General features: G+C 43.7%; 1 protein-coding gene across 3 annotated transcripts in view; it reads right to left on the bottom strand.

Annotated features, from left to right (window-relative positions):
- Positions 1–3,209: 3,209 nt before the first annotated feature.
- LOC106567888 (protein POF1B) overlaps positions 3,210–19,815 on the bottom strand; it is a 32,886-nt gene continuing 16,280 nt past the window's right edge. The window contains exons 3-13 of one of the 3 annotated variants that reach the window (XM_014137746.3): positions 12,082–12,290; positions 10,716–10,749; positions 9,157–9,237; positions 8,922–9,014; positions 8,314–8,427; positions 8,000–8,152; positions 7,702–7,821; positions 6,694–6,822; positions 6,207–6,277; positions 5,890–6,021; positions 3,210–4,135 (exon numbers count right to left, since the gene is read on the bottom strand). In XM_014137746.3, coding sequence (XP_013993221.2) covers positions 5,895–6,021; positions 6,207–6,277; positions 6,694–6,822; positions 7,702–7,821; positions 8,000–8,152; positions 8,314–8,427; positions 8,922–9,014; positions 9,157–9,237; positions 10,716–10,749; positions 12,082–12,290 — 1,131 coding nt within the window. In that variant the 3' untranslated portion in view covers positions 3,210–4,135; positions 5,890–5,894. The remainder of the gene's footprint in view (positions 4,136–5,889; positions 6,022–6,206; positions 6,278–6,693; positions 6,823–7,701; positions 7,822–7,999; positions 8,153–8,313; positions 8,428–8,921; positions 9,015–9,156; positions 9,238–10,715; positions 10,750–12,081; positions 12,291–19,815) is intronic. The other 2 variants (XM_014137747.3, XM_082960385.1) reach the window with 2 other exon arrangements.

The following is a 19,815-nucleotide window of genomic DNA, read 5'->3' as shown; positions in this document are numbered from 1 at the left end:
ATTATATATAAAAAAATTGAAATGTCACATTTACATAAGTAATCAGACCTTTGTTGACGCACCTTTGGCAGCGATTACAGCCTCGATTCTTCTTGGGTATGACGCTACACGCTTACCTGTTTTTGGGGAGTTTCTCACATTTTTCTCTGTAGATCCTCTCAAGCTCTGTCAGGTTGGATGGGGAGCGTCGCTGCACAGCTATTTTCAGGTCTCTCCAGAGATGTTCGATTGGGCTCAGGTCTGGGCTCTGGCTGGGCCATTCAAGGACATTCAGAGACTTGTCCAGAAGCCACTCCTGCGTTGTCTTCGCTGTGTGCTTAGGGTTGTTGTCCTGTTGGAAGGTGAACCTTCACCCCCAATCTGAGGTCCTGAGCGCTCTGGAGCAGGTTTTCATCAAGGATCTCTCTCTACTTTGCTCTGTTCATCTTTCCCTTGATCCTGACTAGTCTCCCATTCCCTGCCTCTGAAAAACATCCCCACTGCATGATGCTGCCACCACCATGCTTCACCGCAGGAATGGTGCCATTTTTCCTCCAGATGTGCAGCTTGGCATTCAGGCCAAAGAGTTCAATCTTGGTTTCATCAGACCAGAGAATCTTATTTCTCATGGTCTGAGAGTCCTTTAGGTGCCTTTTGGCAAACTCCAAGTGGGCTGTCATGTGCCTTTTACTGAGGAATGGCTTCTGTCTGGCCACTTTACCATAAAGGCCTGATTGGTGGAGTGCTGCAGGGAGGGGCAGGCGCCAATGACCCACTGCAGGGGTCCTGGTTAGATGGGATACAGGGGTAACAGGGAAAGAGGGTTCAACAGAGGCCAGAGAGAGAGCTGCCACTCACACATTTCCTAGTCCTTTTCAAGTTTTAATGTCACATGCACAAGTACAGTGAAATGCCTTTCTTGCAAACTCTAAACCCAACAATGCAATAATCAATAACAATGTAATACTAGAAGAAAAAAAACATGAGAAATAAGAGGAAATATGAAGAATACAATAAAAATACAATAAGAATACACTAAGTAAGCATACTATATACAGAGTCAGTTCCAATACCATATTTACAATATGCAGGGATACTAGAGTGATGAAGGTAGATATGTATAGGGGTAAGGTGACTAGGCAACAGGATATAAGATAAACAGAGTAGCAGCAGCTTGTGTGTGTGTGTGTGTGTGTGTGTGTGTGTGTGTGTGTGTGTGTGTGTGTGTGTGTGTGTGTGTGAGTGTGTGTGTGAGTCAGTATAAATGTATGTGCATATTATGTGTGAGTGAGCAGATGATGGAGTGAGTGTGTGTGTGTGTGTGAGTCGGTAGGGCCCTGTAAGTGTGTAGGGCCCTGTGAGTGTGCGTAGTCAGATTAGAAAGAGAGAGAGAGTATGGTTTGTGTTAGGATAGAAGGAGAGAGAGAGTACGGTTTTGGTTATGGATGGAAAGAGACAGTGAAAAACAATGAAAACTAAAACTTATATAGACACAACAGAATTGAGGAAGTTAAGGAACACCGGCAGACAGACATGGTAAAACCCCTGTGAATTTGTACATACAGAAACAGTTGTGTGGTAGTACTGTACAAACACACACTTACACAATCACTCACTTACACACACTCTACATGTGCGTGCATGCTCTATTTTTCATTCTATCAAACACAGAGAGAGCAAGAGAGAAAGAGAGAGAGAGTGTGTAAACCCAATATCCTCTGTGGCCCCCAGGGGCTTTGAGTACACAGGCAGTGCAGGAAGAGAGAGACTGCATTATCCACATCAAAGCCCTGAATTATCAGCCATAATCAATGCTTCCCCATTATCCCCAGCCCCCACATCTCCCCCTCTCTCCTCACCCATCCAACGCTCAACCTCACACACACTAGCCCATGCATCTCTAACTCTCAGAGCTACATCAGGCCATGCAGTGGGAAGTGAGGGAGAGAGGATAGAGATGTGGAGAACGAGAGAGAGACGGATTGGAAGAGGGGAAACTAAGTGCGTAAGACCCTGGACATGATAAAGAAGATTGCAGAGGAGCAGTACAATGAGAAGTTCTGGAAGGAGTTTGGCACCAACATTAATCAAAATCAAATCACTATTGTGATCATATAGACACAATAGTGTGCGTACGTGTAACTCTGCGTGGGTGCTTGCTTGTGTGTGTCATAACTTGTTAGGATGTGATATATGTACAGGTACCAAGAGGCTAGTCTGACAACGCTGTTCTGCCGTTCGCTACATACTTTAGTCTGAGACTGCCATCATTGAAGTCGTTTGTGGTGATGAGGGGTACGAGGGGTGTCGTACAAAACAAAGTCGTAAAGCAATTGGATTGTCTCTAAACAATCAGAGTATCAAAACCAATGATGATTTTTTTTTTACCCACGTGTGTTCTGGCTCTGGTCCAACCCATCGGTTTCTGGACCAATCAGATGGCCGAATGTGTTCGCATTCAGTGAAGGGTCTGCGATGTACTCAGATCCAGACTTGGGCGTGGTGTACCGTTTGGCCGGAGCAAGGAGTCTGGTTAGCCAGGCAATCAGGAGGCCAGGTAGGTAGGCCAGTCAGATAGCAGAGGCCCAGATAATCCCTAACTTTATGAATGAGACAGTATTTTCCTTTAGGAGCCGTAGCTTCCCTCCTGACCTCATTCTCCTGAAGAGAGCAGTTGAGGACCTAGCAGGGACCAGCACCACGCCTCATCACTAATTCATGAAGCATGCATAAAACAGGCTACGGAAATGGTTCAGTCAAGAAATGTGTCAGAAAAGTTTCTCACACACTAACAACACAACTAATAATTTTACTTATTTGACTGTTAATACTACTAATAGCACTGCAATATCTAACCACTAAAACACTAGTTCCTAGTGTCCTTCTACCATTACCAAGCATATATAGATCACAGGGCATGTGTGCATCGTCAGACAGAGAGTCCAGTGAATGGGACAGTGAAATGGTTGACAGTCTGCCTGAGCCAAGCCCTACAGAGATATCATGACCTCATTCACTGAGAGCAGAGCAGAGGGGGGCTGCTCCATACCACTCCGTCACTCTGAGGCACAAGTGTAAGCCACTGGCCCCCTCTGCTGCCATGAGAAGGTAACTGCACACTGACAGTGGCACCCTACTGGATAATATAGCAGTTGCCCCTAGGCCTTATTATTGGCGTTTCATAGGTAAAAAGAAAATAAAACACATAAAAAAATTAAAGACAAGTGACGTTAAATTCTACATTTTATTCACAGTTCCAAAAAGCAGAGGTTAAGGCCTAAATAGAAAAGAACAGTCTGACTTTAAATGTGAGAGCACATTAAAGAGAACTTCAGCAGATAACAATTGAAGGAAAAGCATAGTACTCCATACAGTGTTTATTGTGCTTCTAAAATGACCAGGTCATCCACTATGGTATATTACCCATAGAACCATGCACCAGTCCATGCCCAACCCAGTCATTCATATTCTCATACACCCACTCCAACCCCCAACCCCAAGCACAGCATTCCATTCAAATAACCCCTCATTCAAAACAAACCCATGCACCTCTTAAGGTTTAAACATGAAACAAAATGCATCTAAAACATATCACAGTTATCTACCATTACCTTGCCACAAAAGAATAGCAAAAGACCAGACCAGAGGTGGCCATTTTTATTAAATGTCTGCCAAAGCGAGTTTCACCATAGTCTTTTTAATTAGCACATAATTAAAGCATATTTAGCTAACTTATTTACATGCAAAGTAACCATAACGCCTTTAGAGGAGTTGTCCCCAAGATTAGCAGGGTAGTGCTGGCTCCATGGAGGACAGCGGACTAGATAGCTGCACACTAATAAGCACCAACCCCCTCTTCCCTGTCCACTCCCCAGCCCTCGTGGCTGTAGCATAAGCTTCTACTATAACATATTTGGTCGTTGAGTATTTGGTGTCCCTATCACAACCAAAGTGAAGCCTCTCGTCTAAGCAACCCCATTTGTTCCAAACCACTCATCCCAAATATAGGGGTGTTGAACCTACCACCACCACCACCACCACCACCCTGGGAGCCCTGAGGAAGAGGGAGACGGCAGCTGCGGGGGGAGAAGGGGAGGGACGGACAGAGTGTGGGAGGGAGGGAGTAGGAACGTCAGGGTCTTCTTGTCGTTCATTCCTGTGCGGAGCAGAGAGAAGAAGTCTCTTTAAGGGGTTGTAATGATTTCCTGTTTCAAAATAAACAACATGGATACAGTCGTTATGGCGTGAAGGACTAATCCATCAGATGTACTTAATTACATGTCTGTTCCTCGCTTTTTCTCACTCAGTATAAATCTGCCACACAACTCTTTCATTATGCCTTGGAAAGACGAAAAGCTTGCTCTAATCTAACCCTCTGATTGATGTTGTTGTTTTGACTAGTGTGCTAATGACAGCTTTGATTCAGACGTCATGACAGCTCTAAGACTAACAGTGGATCTCCAATCCCTGGAAAAGTCGGTAATGTCACCCAACAGTGCATTCGGAAAGTATTCAGACCCCTTTACTATTCCCACATTTTATTACATTACAGCCTTATTACTAAAAAGGATTAGATTAAAAAAAAGTCCTCATCAATCTACACACAGTACCCCATTGTCTGAATACTTATTTACATAAGTCAGATTCTTAAATGGAAGAAGTTTGGAACCACCAAGACTCTTCCTAGAGCTGGCCGGCCGCCCAAACTGAGCAATAGGGGGAGAAGGGCCTTGGTGACCAAGAACCCGATGGTCACTCTGACAGAGCTCCAGAGTTCCTCTGTGGAGATGGGAGAACCTTCCAGAAGGACAACCATCTCTGCAGCACTCCACCAATCAGGCCTTTATGATAGAGTGGCCAAACTGAAGCCACTCCTCAGTAGTGGCTGAAAGTGGCTTCGGGACAAATCTCTGAATGTCCTTGAGCGTCCCAGCCAGATCCTGGACTTGAACCCGATCGAACATCTCTGGAGAGACCTGAAAATAGCTGTGCAGTGACACTCCTCATCCAACATGACAGAGCTTGAGATGATCTGCAGAGAATGGAAAAACCTCCCCAAATACAGGTGTGTCAAACTTCTAGCGTCATACACAAGAAGACTCGAGGCTATAATCGCTTCCAAAGGTGCTTCAACAAAGTACTGAGTAAAGGGTCTGAATACTTATGTAAATGTCATATTTCCTTTTTTTTTATACATTTGCACGCCAAAAACATAAACCTGTTTTTGCTTTGTCATTATGGGGTATTGTTTGTAGATTGATGAGGGGAAAAAATCTTTTTTATACATTTTAGAATAAGGCTGTAACGTAACAACATTTGGAAATATTCAAGGGGTCTGAATACTTTCTGAATGCACTGTATATCCACTCCAACTCAATCACTACCTCTTGCATGCTTCTCACAAACAAGGACACCTGTCCAATTAAACATACCACCCTGATGTGGAATTTAGTAGAGTTGGGAGAACATCCATTTATTTTTACTACTAACAGACAGAGGCAGAATTGAACATGGTCTCTCCATGCCATCAGTGCCTAGCTCTCCAGGACCACAGAGGGAACTGCCTCCATCCATCCATCCATCCGCCTCTCATCATCCCTCCTCACACAGCGACCCCTGGCCCAGCTTCTGACAGGGCCAGATAGTAAAAGCCCAGTAAGGAACCCAGGCTCTCTCCCTCCTGGTTCCCCATGACAGTACACACAGGGTTAACACTATTTGGCCATGTCAGAATGGACATCACTAATCATATTTCACAACTTACCCTAACCTTAATTATTTCCCTAATCTTACCCCTCACTTCAAACTCTAAACAGAACAATAACTGATGTTCTTACTCGTCAGTTCTTACAGTAGAGCTATACTATAGTTTGTCCATTCTAGCATGGCCGTCTAGCTTACACTTCTTACCTGCTCTACTCTACCTGTTTGATAATCTCCCCCGTCCGGCTCTCGATGATGATGGTCTTGGCGTCCTTGACGGGCAATGTAGATTGGAAGTCCTCACTCAGCAGGCCCAAGAGGGGGTACCTGTTACTGTACCTACACATCAGTTATACACAGTAAGGACCGCATACTGGTTGGTTATGTACTTACTGTATACCAGTACAAAATCCTGTTTTGGGAAATTCCACACTAGGCATCCTAAATTACATTAACCCATTTTAGGGGAGCTTCTTCCAAATATTCCCCATAAAATAGGCTCATGGTGTTGTGGGGGGGCTGACCTTTTGGTGACAGTGGTTGTGGTGACATTCTTGGCGCTGTCGCTCTTCTTCTGCTGCAGTCGCCAGATCTCCTGATGGTTAAAGGTCAGAAATGGGAGGTCAGAGATGAATAATAAGGGAGGAGGAAGAAGGCCTGTGCTGTAAAACAGGTGTTAATGATGTAGCTAAAGGTGTACAAGCGTGTCAGATAAACACATTCCTAAGGTGAAATTAAAATAACCTTCAGAGCCACGTTAACACAAGGACTGTGAGAGAATGTAGTCAGACTGGCCGGACCAAAACCCATAACTTGATTATGGGAACAAATGAGATGAAAGACCCTAAAAGCAGTTTTTTTCCCCTAATCCAAACCTGTTGGGTTAGTTTGGTTCTCTTAAGGGGGTTTAAGTCAGGCAATACATACAAATCTTGTTTGAGTTTTTTCTTAGATCTGATCCTAGATCTGTGCCTAAAGGCTGAACAGTGACCAGTAACTATGACCCCTGACCTCTTCCTGACGTTTGATGACGACCTCCCGCTGCTCCAGTGTTGTCAGCAGCTGTGTGATGCGGAGCTGCAGGCTCTTGTCACCTGATCTCTCCGTGGTATACTCCGTGGTGATCCGTGTCAGCTGGGTCTGGACAGACACACAGATAGTCAGAGACACACATAGTCAGTATAACACTACATTTCCATAGTCAGTATAACACTACATACCCATAGTCAGTATAACACTACATACCCATAGTCAGTATAACACTACATTTCCATAGTCAGTATAACACTACATACCCATAGTCAGTATAACACTATATACCCATAGGCAGTATAACACTATATACCCATAGTCAGTATAACACTATATACCCATAGTCAGTATAACACTATATACCCATAGTCAGTATAACACTACATACCCATAGTCAGTATAACACTATATACCCATAGTCAGTATAACACTACATTTCCATAGTCAGTATAACACTACATTTCCATAGTCAGTATAACACTATATACCCATAGTCAGTATAACACTATATACCCATAGGCAGTATAACACTATATACCCATAGTCAGTATAACACTACATTTCCATAGTCAGTATAACACTACATACCCATAGTCAGTATAACACTATATACCCATAGGCAGCATAACACTACATACCCATAGTCAGTATAACACTACATACCCATAGTCAGTATAACACTATATACCCATAGTCAGTATAACACTACATACCCATAGGCAGTATAACACTACATACCCATAGACAGTATAACACTACATACCCATAGTCAGTATAACACTATATACCCATAGGCAGTATAACACTACATACCCATAGGCAGTATAACACTATATACCCATAGTCAGTATAACACTACATACCCATAGTTAGTATAACACTACATACCCATATTTCTGCTCACAAGTACAGTCAGTACTGCTACACTACTTCCAACTGTGCAGGAAAGCCCATCCCTGTATCCATACATTTCTGTAGGCTTCTCACCCTGAGGCTCTGCAGTTCCTTGTCCTTCTCCTGGCGCAGGGCAGCTAGCTGCTCCGAGTACTGACGTGACAGCTCCTCTGTCTTAAACTGAATGGTGCTACTGCTGCTCTGACCTGCCAGCTGGATGAAAACAGATACAGAGAGAGACAAGTGAGTTAAGGAAGTTGGTTCTATGAGAATAATTCTACAGTCAGATACTATAGTTAAGTAATCATGTGCAGGAAGAATTGGTAAGAGTTTATTCTAGCTCTGAAGTGAGATAGGTTAGAGTCAGAGATGGAGAGTAAAGTTAGAGTACCTTCTGTTTGAGCATTTCGTTCTCCTTCTCCAGGGCTCGGTAGCTGCCTTCCAGTTCTCTGATGCGGAACTCCCTGTCTGAGTCTGTACTGTGGCTGCTCAGGAGCTGAGTCTCCAGGGTCCGCTGGCTGGAGCTGCTCTCCTTCAGAGACATCTATATAGGATGGATGGATGGACAGAGTTTCTCAGACATATACTGTATACACCCATTGCACTAACATACAGTGCAGAGGAGGTGTACACACAGGCAAACACACACAAGCAACACACAGTGGAAGACACACAATAACAAACTCCCCCAACACACACACTTACCTGTAGCTGTCTGTTGTTCTCTCGTACGGCCTCTAGGAGGCGGTCATACTGCTCAGCCTGGTCAGCCTTGAAGCTTAAGTCTCTCTCCAGGGTCTCCTTCTCACTCTCCAGACGCTGGGAGAACAGAGACCAAAGTATTTTTTGTTGTCATGAAGACAGTGACATTAGTACTTTCAAAACATTATACTTTAAGGAAAATGGTTTTATACATTTGTACATTTTAATGTTTAGCTCACAGAATTGAATGTAAAAGTATGCATTAACAGCGTCCCCTGTCAGTCATCTAGTGCAGTGGTTCCAAACCAGGGGTACCTCTGGGGGTACTTGGCCTATCCATAGGGGGTACTTGAGAAGACCCATGAGACCATAGGCTTACTGGTAAAATGCACATGAAGGGGTACTTCAGGGGTACTCCGGACAGAGCAAAAAACAGTTGGTGATACAGTAACCAAAAAAGGATGGGAACCACCGATCTAGTGCATTTATAAATCATTAACAGAGACAGGCGCAGTAATACTCTGTAAGACTGCCTACATGTATATTTCAATGGGACAGTTTAGAAAAGAGCCATAAGAGGCTACTTTAGGGGCCCAGGCCCCAGGTCTTACCCTCAGGTCCTCTGACATGTGGATCAGCTCCTCCCTCAGGCTGCTGAAGGTGGTCAGCAGGAGACGCATTGTCTTGTCAGCTGTCATACGGGTCTGAGAGAGCGGGAGGGGGGGGGGTTAGAGAAGATATGTGAGAAAAACAAGAGTGACAGGAGAGAGTGATTAATAGAGGGAAAGACAGAGAGGGAATGTTCTGGGAGAACACTGTTAAACAGCCAATAGAAACAGGTGTTACCTGCAGCAGGTAACGGATCTGCTGTTTGGTCAGTTCAGATGCTCCTTTGGGGATCAGGGTCTCGATGTCCTCTCTCTCCATCTGGACAAATACACACACACACACACACACACACACACACACACACACACACACACACACACACACACACACACACGTTTAGTCTTTCATGTTTCGAATGGTTACCTTCTTCTAAAGAGCACTTTGAGCACCTAGTGAGAAAATGAAATTACTAACAAAACCATTGTGCTTTTCCCTACTGCATTCAAAAAGTATTCAGACCCCTTCCCTTTTTACACATTTTGTTACGTTACAGGCTTATTTGAAATGGATCAAATAAATATTTCTCCTCCTCAATCTACACATAATACCGCATAATAGCAAATTTAAAATCATAAAAAAACAGAAATACCTTATTACCTAATAAGTATTCCTAAGTATTCAGACCCTTTGCTATGAGACTCAAAGTTGACCTCCATCATTCTTAAAAGGGAGAATTTTAGAACCACCAAGACTCTTCTTAGCGCTGGCCGCACGGCCAAACTGAGTAATAGGGGGAGAAGGGCCTTGGTCAGGGAGGTGACCAAGAACCCGATGGTCACTCTGACAGAGCTCCAGAGTTCGTCTGTGGAGATGGGAGAACCTTCCAGAAGGACAACCATCTCTGCAGCACTCCACCAATCAGGACTGTATGGTAGTGCGGCCAGATGGAAGCCACTCCTCAGTAAAAAGCACGACAGCCCACTTGGAGTTTCCCGAAAAGGCACCTAAAGTACTCTCAGACCATAAGGAACAACATTCTCTGGTCTGATGAAACCAACTCATTGGCCTGAATGCCAAGCGTCACGTCTGGAGGAAATCTGTCACCATCCCTATGGTGGTGGCAGCATCATGCTGTGGGGATGTTTTTCAGCGGCACGGACTGGGAGACTAGTCAGGATCGAGGCAAAGATGAACGTAGCAAAGTACAGAGAGATCCTTGATGAAAAGCTGCTCCAGAGCACTGAAGACCTCAGGCTGAGGCGAAGGTTCACCTTCCAACAGGACAACAACCCAAAGCACATAGCCAAGACAACACAGGAGTGGCTTCTGGACAAGCTTCCAGCCAGAGCCTGGACTTGAACCTGATCTAACATCTCTAGAGAGACCTGAAAATAGCTGTGCAGTGACGCTCCCCATCCAACCTGACAGAACTTGAGATGATCTGCAGAGAATTGGAAAAACTCTCCAAATACAGGTGTGCCATACTTGTAGTGTCATACCCAAGAAGACACGAGGCTGTAATCGCTGCGAAAGGTGCTTCAACAAAGTACTGAGTAAAGGTTCTGAATACTTATGTAAATGTCATATTTTTTTTATACATTTGCACACCAAAAATCTAAACCTGTTTTTACTTTGTCATTATGGGGTATTGTTTATAGATTGATGAGAGAATAAGGTTGTAACGTGGTCTGAATACTTTAAGAATGCACTGTAACTGTTTAAACCGTAAAGTACAAGACTTATATGGTGTACTGTGTAAAACCATCATGGCAGCCGCCCCTCCCTCCCTGCTGTACCTTGTAGTCGTTGCTGGGGTCCAGGAGGTGTTTCCTGGGAGAGAGATGGAAAGGTAAACACTGAAGAACATGACAGGTCATGAGGCACACACACACGCACACACGCACACACACACACACACACACACACACACACACACACACACACACACACACACACACACACACACACACACACACACACACACACACACACACACACACACACACACACACACACACACACACACACACACACACACACACACACACACACACACACACACACACACACACACACACACACACACACACACACAGGTTCACATGGATGCAAAAGGACAGGGAAACAGAGGGGTGTGTTTGCTCAGTGAATCACAGGTACTATGAGTAAACAGAGAGTCTAGAGAAAGAGAGAGGTCTGACTCACGGTTGTAATTACGGGACTCCTTGGGAAACATTGTCGCTGAGCAGATTATCCCCAAAAACATTAGGGAGTTGTACATTCCACAGCGTTACTGTACATATTATATGGCCTAGCTAGTGAGTCTAGAAAGTTTATGTAAAATGTGTTGACAATGACTACTAGAGACTTTAATGGCTCCAGGAGCGTTATATTCCCCCAATACTGTAGTCTCTATGGGTTACAGAGTAACAGTGCCTGCGCCTCAAACCTCATCCAGTATTTTATGACCTAACCTGACAAACCTCACCCAGTATTTTATGACGTAACGTGACAAACCTCATACAGTATTTTATGACCTAACCTGACCCACCAGAGCGCGTGCACCTCACAGTATTTTATGACCTAACCTGACAAACCTCACGGCCACCGACCCCCCGTATTTTATGACGTAACGTGACAAACCTCATCCAGTATTTTATGACCTAACCTGACAAACCTCATCCAGTATTTTATGACCTAACCTGACAAACCTCATCCAGTATTTTATGACCTAGCATGACAAACCTCATACAGTATTTTATGACCTAACCTAACAAACCTCATCCAGTATTTTATGACATAGCATGACAAACCTCATCCAGTATTTTATGACCTAGCCTGACAAACCTCATCCAGTATTTTATGACCTAGCATGACAAATTGAATTAGAGCGAGTGTGACATTCTGAACCCAGTGTGAAACTGAGGAGAGCCAGAGCTAACACTGATTATTTAAATACTCAACCAGCACCCAAAACTACCCCTACAGTGTAGAAGGAGATAGAGTTACAGTACTTTCTCCCTTTGGTTTCTGTCTTGCTTCCTTATTGTTTTTCTTAGTATGTTATGTTTTATGGTTAGTGCTGGAGGAAAAACAAAGCTATAACAAAGCTATAAGCCCTACACATTAATAAGACTTTATGTTGAAAAAAGCTAAACCCACCGTCCGCGTATCTTGGCCACGTGTTCTGAGATGCACGTGTGGATGTCACAGTTCTTCCTATAAACCTCCGCCAGCAGCTCTCCAAAGAAACGGGTGTCCATCTTCACCACTGGTTGTACCTCCCTCACCTTGCACTTAATCTTCACCTGAGACACGTTCTCTATCACCCTCTCCACCACCCTCTCTTCCACACTCTCCTCTTCTACCTCCTGAGGAAAAAGAGAGGGAAAAAGTTCAATCTTGCACATCAGTCTACCACAAGCAAAAGAGAGAGACAATCTACAATCATTGAATCAATTACCCAACAGTCGGTTTCCTACAATACAACACAACACATGCAACTGTTCCTTGCCCCAAAAATACAAAATGAAATATATCATTTTCGGTATGGTAAAACATTTTCAGTGTAAACTTAAATGACTAAAACTAGACATAAAGTATGTAGAAAAGATAATGGAACAATATATTATTTAATAAGTACATTTTGGGGAACTACGACTCACCAAAATAAAAACTAGACAGCCAGGGAGAATCTAAAATGCAAAAAATGGCATGGGGCCGCAATTGATGTTGCTATAATGTTTAAGTCACTCAGGTCGCATAAGAACACGGCATGAGCCACTGCAAAATGTGTAGAATGGCACATTTTCTCTCAGCTCAATGGAAAACTGTGTAGAATTGCAGGAAATTAGCTTTGAAAATGCAATTATTCTCTCAGTCCGATGACAAAATGAATAGAATTGCAGGAAACTATCTTTAAAATGTTCTTTCCGCCCCCAAACTATGTAGAATTGCAGGCTTTAAAACTGCAAAATGTTGTCTCTGTGGCCAAGAGGAGGGCCTCTAACAGAGCTCTGCTACCCGACCCGAGCTCGACGAGCCCCGACGTTATATATCGGGTTAGGACCGGGTATAGCCTGTTTTTCATCAGTAACTATGGTACGGGCAGGGCTCGGGTATCACTAAATTGATCACTAACATTTTGAAGCTGAGCCATTTGCTTAGAGTGACCAAAAGTAGCTTACTGCTCTCTCATGTCTCTGGTCGTTGAGCAGAGCCAGAGATACTTTTGAGGAGATGGGAAACTCCATTGGAATCATATTAATAGTACACAGACTAGGAGCAGCCATGAGCAGAGTGCATGCAGAGCGAGCTGACCGTGCGCACGAGCGATCGAGTGAGACAGAGAGGAGCAGTTAATGGATTTACTAACGGAGAAAGTTTTCTGATTTTGGGTTTCGGGCAGGGCCTTAAATTTGGCAGAAGCAATTAGGCCTGGGTTGGGTAGGGCCTGAACGTCATGGGCATGGGTGGGGCTCGGCCTTAAAATTCATGCCCGTGCAGGGCTCTAGCCTCTAATAAACATTTACGCTAATTTGACAATAGCTGTATCCCTTCTAGCCATGACCCTTTTTGTGCTATAACCCTTTTTTTTATGGTTCTTCATAGAACCATTATCGAGAATGGTTCTATAAAGAACCGTTCTTAATCTCAAAGGTTCTACAAAGAACATTTTGAAGAAACATACAGGGTTTTTCTTCGGGTAGCCATATCAAAAGTTGAATGAGGTGTGCTAGCCCTGGAACAGTTGGGCGTCCAGGGCTAGAGAATTAACAAGCACTGATTTTGTCAACAGTCCTCAACTGACACAAGGCCTTATTAAAGGTGTCTTTCAAAAGACACCATAACTAACCCCAGTCATATTTAACATGTAAAGACAAAACACAACAGATTAGATCAACTGGAATGACTCTCTCGCTCACAGTTGCACAAAAAGAGCTGTGAGCAAACCACACCGCAAAATATTAGAATGAGCCGCCGCCCCTACATTTTACAGGTCAGTACAGGCAGAACCATCATGCTCTCACAACACTGGCTCAGTTTCCACTTCATCCACTCAGAGATAGGGTTGGTTCAGCGACTGGATCCTGGTGCCTCATAATGGCTGGCTGTCCTATATCAGGACAATCAATAGATAGGGCCCGTCTATTGAAGGCAATAGCTTAATAGCTGCTGCGGTCATCCCCCTCTTCAAAGGGGGAGACACTCTAGACCCAAACCGCTAAAGACCTATATCTATCCGATCCTGCCTTTCTAAGGTCTTCGAAAGCCAAGTTAACAAACAGATCACCGACCATTTCGAATCCCACCGTACCTTCTCCGCTATGCAATATGGTTTCCGAGCCACGCTCAAGGTCCTAAACGATAACATAACTGCCATCGATAAGAGACAATACTGTGCAGCTGTATTCATCGACCTGGCCAAGGCTTTTGACTCTGTCAATCACCACATTCTTATCGGCAGACTCAACAGCCTTGGTTTCTCAAATGATTGCCTCGCCTGGTTCATCAACTACTTCTCTGACAGAGTTCAGTGTGTCAAATCGGAGGGCCTGTTGTCCGAACCTCTGGCAGTCTCTATGGGGGTGCCATAGGGCTCAATCCTCGGGTCGACTCTCTTCTCTCTATACATCAATGATGTCGCTCTTGCTGCTGGTGATTCTCTGATCCACCTCTACGCAGACAACACCATTCTGTATATTTCTGGCCCTTCTTTGGACACTGTTTTAACTAACCTCCAGATGTGCTTCAATGCCATACAACTCTCCTTCCGTGGCCTCCAACTGCTCTTAAATGCAAGCAAAACTAAATGCATGCTCTTCAACCGATCGCTGCCCACACCTACCCACCTGTCCAGCATTACTACTCTGGACGGTTCTGACTTAGAATATGTGGACAACTACAAATACCTAGGTGTCTGCTTAGACTGTAAACTCTCCTGCCAGACTCACATTAAGCATCTCCATTCCAAAATTAAATCTAGAATCGGCTTCCTATTTCGCAACAAAGCATCCTTCACTCATGCTGCCAAACCTACCCTAGTAAAACTGACCATCCTACCGATCCTCGACTTCGGCGATGTCATTTACAAAATAGCCTCCAACGCTCTACTCAGCAAATTGGATGCAGTCTATCACAGTGCCATCCGTTTTGTCACCAAAGCCCCATATACTACCCACCACTGCGACCTGTATGCTCTCGTTGGCTGGCCCTCGCTTCATATCCGTCGCCAAACCCACTGGCACCAGGTCATCAATAAGTCGTTGCTAGATAAAGCCCCGCCTTATCTCAGCTCACTGGTCACCATAGCAGCACCCACCCACAGCACGCGCTCCAGCAGGTATATTTCACTGGTCACCCCCAAAGCCAATTCCTCCTTCGGCCACCTTTCCTTCCAGTTCTCTGCTGCCAATGACTGGAACGAACTGCAAAAATCCCTGAAGCTGGAGACTCATATCTCCCTCACTAGCTTTAAGCACCAGCTGTCAGAGCAGCTCACAGATCACTGCACCTGTACATAGCCCATCTGTAAATAGCCCATCCAACTACCTCATCACCATAATGTTATTTATTTTATTTATTTTGCTCCTTTGCACCCCAGTATCTCTACTTGCACATTCATCTTCTGCACATCTATCACCCAAGTGTTTAATTTGCCATATTGTAATAATTTCGCCACTATGGCCTATTTATTGCCTCACCCCCCTTATCCTACCTCATTTGCACACACTGTATATAGACTTTCTCTATTGTATTATTTTACTGTATGTTTGTTTATTCCATGTGTAACTCTGTGTTGTTGTTTGTGTCGCACTGCTTTGCTTTATCTTGGCCAGGTCACAGTTGTAAATGAGAACTTGTTCTCAACTAGCCTACCTGGTTAAATATATATATTTTTTTAAATTACAAATTACGTTGAAAATGTCAGAGAAAAAGAATGGGCTGTAGAAAGAGTCTCAGATATCCCTTGATGTAATATCTTGGCTAATTCACAAATCTAGAAATCGGATGTTTATGTTTTTGGCCTGATCTGATCAGAGTTTGGTTTCACCTGGTTTCACTGACAGTAGACTGAGAGAAGATAGTGTTCTCTGTCTGATCTCTTCCTCCATATCAAATTTCAAACCATGGTAGGTGTGGTGGAGCCGCACAGCAGCCAGTCAGGCCAGATTCCAAAGGGGATACTGAGCCAATAGGAAGCTATGGTTTTCAGCTGGTTAGGTTTCTGTTCACACTTAAAGCACGCACACACACTGATATGTTTGAGTGCAAATAAGAATGGGGTAATTATCGCTCACCCTTAGATTTATTTCACCTTTTACTGGAATGTTTTTAGGTAGTCCATTATCAATGTTCCTAACCTTGACATTTATTCTGAATGCAGGTTGCCAGTGTATAAAAATCCCAAAGGTTGGATGTCCTAACTCTGGCTGGATTACAATAGGAATTATATGTTACTTTGCAAGCCAGCATAATGTGACTTGAGGGCCTGATGTGGACTGTAAACCTGTATGTCCCTAACACCACTGTGTTGTGATAAAACATGGCAATCAAAGCAAGGCATTATGAAATATGTAACGTTTTGTAGTAAACAGTTATATACATATATATATATATATATATATATATATATATATAAGCACTATATATATATATATAAACTCAGCAAAAAAAGAAACGTCCTCTCACTGTCAATTGCGTTTATTTTCAGCAAACTTAACAGCTGTAAATATTTTATGAACATAACAAGATTCAACAACTGAGACATAAATTGAACAAGTTCCACAGACATGTGACTAACAGAAATTTAATAATGTGTCCCTGAACAAAGGGGGGTTAAAACCAAAAGTAACAGTCAGTATCTGGTGTGGCCACCAGCTGCATTAAGTACTGCAGTGCATCTCCTCCTCTCACAGTTCTTGCTGTGAGAAGTTACCCCACTCTTCCACCAAGGCACCTGTAAGTTCCCGGACATTTCTGGGGGGAATGGCTCTAGCCCTCACCCTCCGATCCAACAGGTCCCAGACGTGCTCAATGGGATTGAGATCCGGGCTCTTCGCTGGCCATGGCAGAACACTGACATTCCTGTCTTGCAGTTAATCATGCACAGAACGAGCAATATTGCTGGTGGCATTGTCATGCTGGAGGGTCATGTCAGGATGAGCCTGCAGGAAGGGTACCACATGAGGGAGGAGGATGTCTTCCCTGTAACGCACAGCGTTGAGATTGCCTGCAATGATAACAAGCTCAGTCCGATGATGCTGTGACACACCGCCCCAGACCATGACGGACCCTCCATCTCCAAATCGATCCCGCTCCAGAGTACAGGCCTCGGTGTAACGCTCATTCCTTCAACGATAAACATGAATCCGACCATCACCCCTGGTGAGACAAAACCGCGACTCATCAGTGAAGAGCACTTTTTGCCAGTCCTGTCTGGTCCAGCGATGGTGGGTTTGTGCCCATAGGCGAAGTTGTTGCCGGTGATGTCTGGTGAGGACCTGCCTTACAACAGGCCTACAAGCCCTCAGTCCAGCCTCTCTCAGCCTATTGCGGACAGTCTGAGCACTAATGGAGGGATTGTGCGTTCCTGGTGTAACTTGGGCAGTTGTTGTTGCCATCCTGTACCTGTCCTGCAGGTGTGATGTTTGGATGTACCGATCCTGTGCAGGTGTTGTTACACGTGGTCTGCCACTGCGAGGGCGATCAGCTGTCCATCCTGTCTCCCTGTAGCGCTGTCTTAGGCGTCTCACAGTACGGCAATGCTACCAAATACTAGTTGGGGGTATGTAAACTTCTGACCAATTGGGAATGTGATGAAAGAAATAAAAGCTGAAATAAATCATTGTCTCTACTATTATTCTGACATTTCACATTCTTAAAATGAAGTGGTGATCCTAACTGACCTAAGACAGGGATTTTTTACGAGAATTAAATGTCAGGAATTGTGAAAAACTGAGTTTAAATGTATTTGGCTAAGGTGTATGTAAACTTCTGACTTCAACTGTATATACACACATACACACAGTACCAGTCAAAAGTTTGGACACACCTACTCATTGCAGGGTTTTTCTTTATTTAAAAACTTTTTTTCTATATTGTAGAATAATAGTGAAGACATCAAAACTATGAAATAACACATATGGATCATGTAGTAACCAAAAAAGTATAAAAAAATTATTCAAAGTAGCCACCTTTTGCCTTGATGACAGCTTTGCACACTCTTGGCATGCTCTCAACCAGCTTCACGAGGTAGTCATCTGGAATGCATTTCAATTAACAGGTGTTCCTTGTTAAGCGTTAATTTGTGGAACTTATTTCCTTTTTAATGCGTTTGAGCCAATCAGTTGTGTTGTGACAAGGTAGGGGTGGTATACAGAAGATAGAAGTCCATATTATGGCAAGAATAGCTCAAATAAGCAAATAGAAACGACAGTCCATCATTACTTTAAGACATAAAGGTCAGTCAATGCAGAAAATGTCAAGAACCTTGAACGTTTCTTCAAATGCAGTCACAAAAACCATCAAGCGCTATGACGAAACTGGATCTCATGAGGACAGCCACAGGAAAGGAAGACCCAGAGTTACCTCTGCTGCAGAGGATAAGTTCATTAGAGTTACCAGCCTCAGAAATGGGCAATTAACTGCACCTCACAGAGTTCAAGTTACAGACACAGCTCAACATCAACTGTTCAGAGGTGTACGTGAATCAGGCCTTCATGGTCGAATTTCTGCAAAGAAACCACTACTAAAGGACACCAATAAGAAGAGACTTGCTTTGGCCAAGAAACACGAGCAATGGACATTAGACCGGTGGAAATCTGTCCTTTGGTCTGATTAGTCCAAATTTGAGAATTTTGGTTCCAACCGCCGTGTCTTTGTGAGACGCAGAGTAGGTGAACGGATGATCTCCGCATTTTGGGTTCCCACCATGAAGCATGGAGGAGGAGGTGTGATGGTATGGGGGTGCTTTGCTGGTGACACTGTCAGTGATTTATTTAGAATTCAAGGCACACTTAACCAGCATGGCTAACACAGCATTCTGCAGCGATACGCCATCCCATCCGGTTTGTGCTTAGTGTGACTATCATTTGTTTTTCAACAAGACAATGACTCAAAACACACCTCCAGGCTGTGTAAGTGTTATTTGACCAAGAAGGGGAGTGATGGAGTGCTGCATCAGATGACCTGGCCTCCACAATCACACGACCTCAACCCAATTGAGATGGTTTGGGGTGAGTTGGACCGCAGAGTGAAGGAAAAGCAGCCAACAAGTGTTCAGCATATGTGGGAACTCCTTCCAGACTATTGGAAAATCATTCCAGGTGACTACCCCATGAAGCTGGTTGAGAGAATTAAAAGCTGTCATTAAGGCAAAGGGTGGCTACTATGAAGAATCTAAAATCTAAAATACATTTTGATTTGTTTAACACTTTTTTGGTTACTACATGATTCCATATGTGCTATTTCATAGTTTTGATGTCTTCACTATTATTCTACAATGTAGAAAATAGTAAACATAAAGACACTTGAATGAACACTTGAATGAATAGGTGTGTCCTAATTTTTTACTGGTACTGTGTGTATATTTAACATTTGCCTACAGTAGAAACTCACTTTTTGAAGTCCACAGGAATGAAAATGAACGAATTCAACAATTATGTGTCTGTCACTAATAAACACAGTCAAGGGTTGTAACTGTACAATTCACTCAAATTGGCAAGGCACACTGGGAAATTATATTGGGGGAGTCGCTTAGTGGGGGTGTGACTTTCAAGAAGGGTTGTACCAGTTTAAGTGGTCTATGGTTATATTCATTAAAGTTGTATCATGTCTGCTGCCAGTTCTAAAGTATTTACAGTATAAGCGCTTACATAAGAGCATGTGGCAATA

This window comes from Salmo salar, chromosome 13, assembly GCF_965601325.2.
Source record: "Salmo salar chromosome 13, fSalSal1, whole genome shotgun sequence".
NCBI classification, from domain to species: domain Eukaryota; kingdom Metazoa; phylum Chordata; class Actinopteri; order Salmoniformes; family Salmonidae; genus Salmo; species Salmo salar.
This window is presented reverse-complemented; position numbering and strand designations above follow the sequence as displayed.